This window comes from Sinocyclocheilus anshuiensis, unplaced genomic scaffold (assembly GCF_001515605.1).
Source record: "Sinocyclocheilus anshuiensis isolate Anshui unplaced genomic scaffold, SAMN03320099.WGS_v1.1 scaffold88, whole genome shotgun sequence".
Taxonomy (NCBI): Eukaryota; Metazoa; Chordata; class Actinopteri; order Cypriniformes; family Cyprinidae; genus Sinocyclocheilus; species Sinocyclocheilus anshuiensis.
The window spans coordinates 1,188,105-1,196,180 of record NW_015555728.1 but is presented as its reverse complement, the minus strand read 5'-3'; the positions used below and the strand labels follow the sequence as shown (position 1 = coordinate 1,196,180).

At 39.5% G+C, this 8,076-nt stretch overlaps 1 protein-coding gene across 3 annotated transcripts in view; it reads right to left on the bottom strand.

The window, feature by feature from the left end:
* Positions 1-8,076, bottom strand: part of LOC107672770 (EMI domain-containing protein 1-like) — a 104,706-nt gene that overhangs the window by 87,257 nt on the left and 9,373 nt on the right. For all 3 annotated transcript variants that reach the window (XM_016466120.1, XM_016466119.1, XM_016466121.1), the window contains exons 2-3: positions 7,847-7,960; positions 2,767-2,870 (exon numbers count right to left, since the gene is read on the bottom strand). In XM_016466120.1, the coding sequence (XP_016321606.1) occupies positions 2,767-2,870; positions 7,847-7,960 (218 nt within the window). The remainder of the gene's footprint in view (positions 1-2,766; positions 2,871-7,846; positions 7,961-8,076) is intronic.

Below are 8,076 nucleotides of genomic sequence, written 5' to 3'. Positions count from 1 at the left end.
AACAGCCTTTTTGGAAGCCAGACATCATCGATGGAATTGCACCTGGTTTCTGCTGGCAATGAGTTTCTTCAGGAAAAAAAGTGTACATCACTCATAATGTAATAACTGCACATCATGTAAAAACTGCACATAATGTAATAAGTATTACATTATTATTGCAATAAAATGTTCATAATGTAATAATTTTCTCAAAACATACTAAAATCTTGAGCTCATAATGTAATAACAATTATTACATTATGTAGGGATTTCTATCATGAACGGACACTGATATGCCCCTATCAGCCATCATGAGGTCTGGATTAATCTAATCAAGAGATACCACAGAGATCTTTTGTATGAAGACTACCACATATAGAAACCACGGTGTCTTGTGACTACCAATGAATGTAACTATTATATCCAAACAGGAAAAGGATGAAGTTAATTAACACCCTCAGGCCACACGGGATCTATACGTGACTAACACATGATTCCTATCACATCCTGCATTCCAAAAAAGGGACACGAAACTTACAACAGACAATTTCAACAGCTAATCAGTTATGCGCATAACAGGTAAACCAGATTCACAAATAATATGTTGTATGTCTTGTCTCTGCTTCTGCCCTTGTGTATGACGAACGATCTGCTTGCTTCTCTGACTTTGACCCTCTGCCTGATTATCGACATCTGTTTAAAGCCTTGACCTTTAATAAACTTCCGCTCATGGATTCTAACCAAACTCCAGCGTCTCTGTTACAGATAGACTATTAACTGAATTAATTCAGTACATCCATCTGAGCAGTCACTGAATAAACATCAATTCATCAGAATTTATGTAATCTTTATTAAACAACATAAAAAAAAAGAATATGAATGAATTTGTATATTTCACAGGATTATCTGAGTTGTTTTTTATATGCAAGCAAAATATAACAGATTACAACAGAAAAATGAATCTGAATAAAATCAAATTGAATCAAAGTATGAATTAATTATCAAATTAATGAATGAAATCAAATTAAACCATTAAAATCTAATCGAAATCTTGTGAATTGGAACCAAATTGGCTTCAGCTTGGACAAAACATCTCCTTTTGTTTTCCAAAGAAAAAAACATAAATCATACGTAGAGCAACATGAGGGAGAGTAGATTTTTGGGTGAACTAAATTACTTAAAAATTATTAAAATGCTGTGTACATGCTCCTGTTATTACCCAGGGAAAGAAAAAGAGCTCCATATAGACAAAGCCTTATGCCGTGGATTAAAGAAACACCACTTTGCCTCACACACACACACAAACAACCAACCACATGACAGACACAGTGCAGCATTAAGATCCCTCAAAGCAATTTACAGGGCGCATTAAAGCCAAACCTGTCTATAAAAGTAAATTATAGTTCAGTCAAATGAAGACTTGCCACCCTGGCAATGCCTGACATATTAAATCATTTAGCGGTGCTTAAAAGTGTCCAAACACAATTTAAAAACTACTAGTGGGTCAGTGGGTACAGCTGGTTCAAACAACAGCTTATAAAGCCCAACTTTGGCCAGATCACACAAGACCTGGTTCATTTGGGAGAGGACAGAAGACTCTCATGGCTGCTGGCTGGTCCTCACAGTTACTCCCAGCACGACTCACAATGAGGCACTGGCTGACACTCAGAGAATGCAGCCAAACACACACACACACACACACACACATACAGTCACAGAGCAAAGCAGCCAGAAACAGCACGCAAACACAGCTGAGACACACGCTCACATTAATCACACACTCACTCACACACATGCAATCTTTCGCCATCTCACAATAGCCATCCATCCTGTTTCTCTTCTTTTGTCTTCTCCACTATTTGCTCTCCTGATAGTGGGACACGATTTACAAACAGTGACAGTGGAGTGAACGAGAAGTCAAAGTCAGACGTGAACTGTGGCCAGGGCAGGAAATTAGTTGTGTGGTGTTCTCCTTGTGTGAGCCTGTATAAACATTAAATAACAAATATGGCTGCCTCACAGACCCTAAACACTTGTGGATAATTTCCCATTCCCAGGTGATGTCTAGTTCTGCACTATGAGCAGTTTTGGGGAATATCTACTAAGAGAAGTGACACTACTAAGTTATTTTTTTCTTCAGGCATGCGACAGCAGTTTAGTCGTTTCCAAAATAGTGTAGCTTTCTCCAGCAACATTTTCCAATGAGCAGCATGATGAAATGCTACATAGATGCTATTTGTCACAGTGTGTTGTGCACACAGCCAAGTAAAAGAGGAAATATATTCTCTCTCAAGTAGCATTGGGAAGTCAGATTTATTTTTAACGAAATGGTTCGGTCAGACAATTTATTTTAATAAACCTATTAAAAAAATACACAGTCCTTATGCAATATTTCATGTTTAAAAAATAATAGATATTAAAAATGTTGTCAGATTTTGTCAAATGCAGCTTGGTGTGTTTTCATTAGCTTGGTTTTAACTACAAATGTATGTTTTATTCAGTATAAGTTACATGCTGTCACACAAATTAAGATCCATATCGTTTTGGGCCAGAGAAAAAAAATAGTTTTATTATCTGATAGTTGATTTTATCATCTACTCTTTTGAAAACTAGTTTCAGTAGCTTGACTGTAGTTTGACGACTTTATAAGTTTTTTAATTTACACAAAGTTATTTCCCAGAGAAAGATTTCCCAGCGCTGACAAAGAGACACGGTATAGCGATTCCTTCTTCATAACTATGTTTAGTTCTTTATTGGGATGCAACTAATGTCACCGGTCAGTCCTACCTTCCTCACACTGAGATCCGCTGTATCCAGGACAACATTTCCAATCCAGAGAGGTGATGGTGCGGTACACGACTTTATAGGATGGCCGGACCACAGTGCGATAGCTGCAACACACACATAAAATGTAAGACAGTTTGAAAGTTTTATTATATTTTCACACTAAAAACACTTATAGAGTTCACTCAACAATTAAAATATTGGTGACACCTCTTTTCACAATGCAGCTAGCATTGTAACTTTCTCATTCTATAATATTATTTATTCAGTAAAAAATTATCATTATTTAATTGTTAAATTGTCTTAATTATGGAAACCGGAGAAGTATTCTAGAAAGACTTATGGTTATATGTTAGTCAGTTTCCACAAAAATATTTAGCAGCACAAATGTTTTCAACATTGATAATAATAATAACTATTTCTTGAGCAGAAACCAGCAAATTAGAAGGATTTCTAAAGGATCATGTGACACTGAAGACTGGAGTAATTGCTGCTGAAAATTCAGCTTTATGATCACTGGAATAAAATACATTTTAAAATATATTAAAATAGAAAACAGTTATTTTATTTTTAAGTGTAATATTTCACACTGTTTTTACAACTAACTGTTTACAAAGAAAAGCAGCCTTGGTGAGCATAAGAGATGACATTACAAACATTTAAAAAAATATATACCGAACCGTATATACTGAAGCGTATATACTTCAGAATCAGAATCAGAAAGAGCTTTATTGCCAGGTATGTTTACAAATACGAGGAATTTGTTTTGGTGACAGAAGCTTCCACAGCACAATCAGATAACACTGACAAGACAGATAGTAAAAATAAGTAAATAGGAAATAATAATATACAACAAATATTTAAAAAATACACAATATATACAAGTAGACAATAGACAGTATTTGTGTGTACAGGAATAAAATGTACAAATGCATGGAAATGTGAATAAGAAGTATGATGTGTAAAATAAATAAATGTATAAATAGTGTTGAGTATCACATTTTTGGTGCTCATTGCTCTGTAGCACCGACCAGACAGCAACAGTTCAAAGAGGAAGTGGCCTGGATGTGAGGGGTCCAGAATGATTTTTGCCGGCTCTTTTATTTACTTTTACTCTTTTACTCACACCCAACAGTTCTTGGAGAGTGGGGAGGGTTGTACCAGTGATTCGCTCAGCAGTCTGGACTATCTGCTGCAATCTTCTAAGGTCTGATTTGATAGCTGAGCTGAACCAGACAGTTATTGAAGTGCAGAGAACGGATTCAATGACTGCAGAGTAGAACTGATACACTACTCAGCTGGCGAAGGAAGTACAGCCTCTGCTGGGCCTTTTTGACAATGGAGTCAAATGTGGAATGTGGAACTCCCACTTCAGGTCCTGAGAGATGGTTATGCCCAGGAACCTGAATGACTCCAAAGTTGCCACAGTGCTGTTCATGATGGTGGGTGGTGGGAGTGCAGGGGTGATCCTCCTGAAGTCCGCTATCATCTTCACTGTTTTGAGCATGTTCAGCTCCAGGTTGTTATAACTGGACCATACAGCCAGCTCTTTAACCTCCTGTCTGTAAGCAGACTCATCATCACCGTCCTGGATGAGGCCGATAAGTGTGGTGTCATCTGCGAACTTCAGGAGCTTGACAGAGGGGTCTTTAGAGGTGCAGTCGTTGGTGTATAGGGAGAAGAGCAGTGGGGAGAGCACACATCCTTGAGGGGCACCAGTGCTGATGGTGCGGGTGCTGGATGAGAATTTTCCCAGCCTCAACTAGCTGCTGCCTGTCTGTCAGGAAGCTGGTTATCCACTGACAGATGGAGGTGGGCACAGAGAGCTGGGTTAATTTGGACAGGAGGAGGTTTGGGATGATAGTGTTTAAGGCCGAGCTGAATTCCACGAAGAGGATCCTCACATAAGTCCCTGATCTGTCTAGATGTTGCAGGATGTAGTGCAGCCCCATGTTGACTCTATCATCCACAGACCTGTTTGCTCGGTAAGCAAACTGCAGGGGGTCCAGTAAGGGTCCAGTGATGTCCTTCAGGTAAGCCAGCACCAGTCTTTCAAATGACTTCATGACCACAGACGTTAAAGCAACAGGTCTGTAGTCATTCAGTCCTGTGATTTTGGGTTTCTTTGGGATGGGCATAATGGTGGTTTGAAGCAGGAAGGGACTTCGCACAGCTCCAGTGTTCTGTTGAAGATCTGTGTGAAGATAGTGGCCAGCTGGTCAGAACAGGATTTCAGACAGGCTGGTGTACCACCGTCTGGGCCTGCTTTTCTTGTCTTTTGTTTCCGGAAGACCTGACGCATATCCCTTTCACAGACCCCGAAGAGCAGGAAGGGGGAGAGGGGAGTTGATGGAGGTGTTAATAGATCCATGGAGAGAAGGTCAGAATGGGTGTGGGGTGTGAGACAGGGTTTTTTGGCGCTTTTCCACTGCATGGTACGGCACGGTACGGTTCACTTTTGGGAGGTTTTCCACTGGGTACAGTACCTGGTACCTGGTACTTTTTTCAGTACCACCTCGGTTGAGGTTCCAAGTGAACCGTACCGTTACCAAAATGTGACATGTATACTCTGCTGATCACTGATTGGCAGGAGAGAATAGTCACCACCTGCGTCACTGAACTTGCGACACAGAGAGACAAAACAGACCCGCTAGATTTAAATCAGCACAGCCAGCGAACGATCGAACGCAACTGTTTTGAACGAGCGCACCTTTTTTTAACAACCAAAAAATTTTGTTGTCTGTTGAGGAAGTACAGACTTTCCACTCGTTGATAGCAGAGGAGCGGATCCAGCGAGAGCTTGATGGGGCGACGTAGAATGAAAAAGGTTTTCAGGAGTTGCGGCAGTAGAGGCGGCGCAATTATAACGACATGTGAATAATCCTGCCCACCCTAAAGCGGTACTAAACTACAGTGGAAACGTAAACCTAGCCGAGTCGTACCACGCAGTGGAAAGGCGCCATTTCAAACCTGCAATAGAACTCATTCAAATGGTTGGCCAGTTGTTGATTCAACACAAGGCTGGGGGACGGTATCTTGTAATTGGTGATGTCTTTCAGTCCTTTCCACACTGATACGTCACTTCCTGTTTGTTGCTGCCATGTGTTTTAAGTTTGAGCTCCATCAAGTTAATTCTTTATCTTCTATTTTTTTATCTTAAAAACAATTTTATACACCATCATTTTTGTTTATATAACGTGTGAATATATCCCCTATCGTATTCTACAACTTGGCTCAAGTTAAAATATATAGATGTGAATCATTACCCTATTTTTTTTTTTTTTTTTTATTATAAGCACTATGCTGTAAGCACTGTCTTAAGTAAATAAAAATTAAATATAAGACAAATAAAGGTATTTATGAGCATTCATTTTAGGTTTTGTGGTTTCAATAGATTGTGTTGAGTGTATTGTCAACAGATTCATGTCAGGACATCATTTAGCCTACCCCATTAAAAACAATAGGCCTATAGCCTAGTTCTCCTCTCGCAGTTAATTTTGTTAATTTGGTGACACTGAAATCAAATCAATAAAGTTTTTCTTAGTCAAATAATATGTAAATATATGATAAAGTGATGCATAACAGTGTTTGTCATGTGTTACAACATGTTGTCATGTTGTTACATGTGCAACAAATCAACTTTGCTTGGTTGGAACAGCAGCTATACTAATTGTGTCTCTATTTGTTTCTCTGTTTGTGCCACGGGATGTAACTAAGATTTACACAAGCTTCAGTCTGGATCCAGAACACCTGAGAAGAGATGATGCCCCTCAGAGGACCAAACAACATACAGAACTACCACATTTTGCTATAAGTTTGATTGCATCATATAATAATTGCTGTTAATAGTGTTCATCGTCTGTTTGATTACGTCTTTAATTGATTTTTCCGTACATTTCTGCCATATGTACATTAACTGACAGTCACCACTGATAAGCTACCACTAAATATTGTAGAAACTTAATTTGCTGTAAAGTTGCTTTGCAACGATTTGTATCGTGAAAAGCGCTATACAAATAAACTTGAATTGAATTGAATTGAATTGATGCAGGATCACTGGCAGAAAACTGGTTTCTCAGCTTTTTGGAGTAGTTTCTCTTTGCCACTCTGATCTCCTTTGTCAGTGTGTTTTTGACAAGACTCTGTCCCCACTCCTGTAGGCATCTTCTTTGGCCTTACGGAGCTGTCTGAATTTTGCAGTGAACCACGGTTATGAAAATGAACAAGGAAAACTCCCGCGATGAATACAATGGCTTACAGTTCATGAAAAGAGCTTCTAGATCAGGACAGCACATCTTCTTTAACGTTGTTACATCTGTACACCACCTTTCGTTGATGTAAAAGCATGTTCCACCGCCACGTGATTTCCCTGTTGATTCTGCGTTGCGATCCGCTCTGAACAGCTGGAAGCCCAGCAGATGTAACGCGCTGTCCGGAATGGCTTCATTCAGCCAGGTTTCAGTGAAACACAGAGCAGCAGATTTTGAAAAGTCCTTATTTATTCAGGAGAGAAGAAGAAGTTTGTCCATTTTGTTGGGTAGAGTAGAGATTCGCCAGATGCATACTAAGCAGCGGCGTTCTTAAGCCGTGCTGTCTGAGCATGACGAGCGCGTCGGCTCGCTTCCCAACAAAACATTAGAATAGTCGAAAACCGGTGAAATATTTGTTGTTTACTGCCGAATGTTCAGCAATTAGTCCCTAGTGAAACTGATTGCAGGAATATAGCTAAAAATAGGACAAACTAACAAAAACATTAAAACAACTGTGGAGCTCCACACTGAGGCAGCCATCAGCAGCGCCATTTTGTCTCATTTCTTATACACTTGCAGCATATTATGCATAGTATGCAAAAATTTCGGGGTTTACAAGATCCAGTCAAGAACTATAAAATGAAATTATGAGATTATAACTTTACAAGTGCAACATTTCATAGTTTTAGTTATGTTTTTGGAACAGTGTCCTACAAACACATAACCACTGAACAGGAAAATGCCTTTCAATTTACTGCACAGGCTGCATGTGTGAAATGGAGGTCCCTAAAATGATATAAAACACTTAGTGAGTGTGTGTGTAATAAACTCACCTTCCTCCATTGCAACCCTGAGGCCACCTGCAGGTCTGATAGACTCTCTGGAGAGTGGTGCCATTCTGCACCTGACAGGTCACTGTTTTAGTCACTGTCTGCGGACACCAGTTCCTAACAGAGAGAGAGAGAGAAATATGAGAATCAGAGTAGAGCAATCTAAGTGACCTCCATCCTGTACTGGATGGTTCTGATGACATGATAATAACACACACACACACACACACACA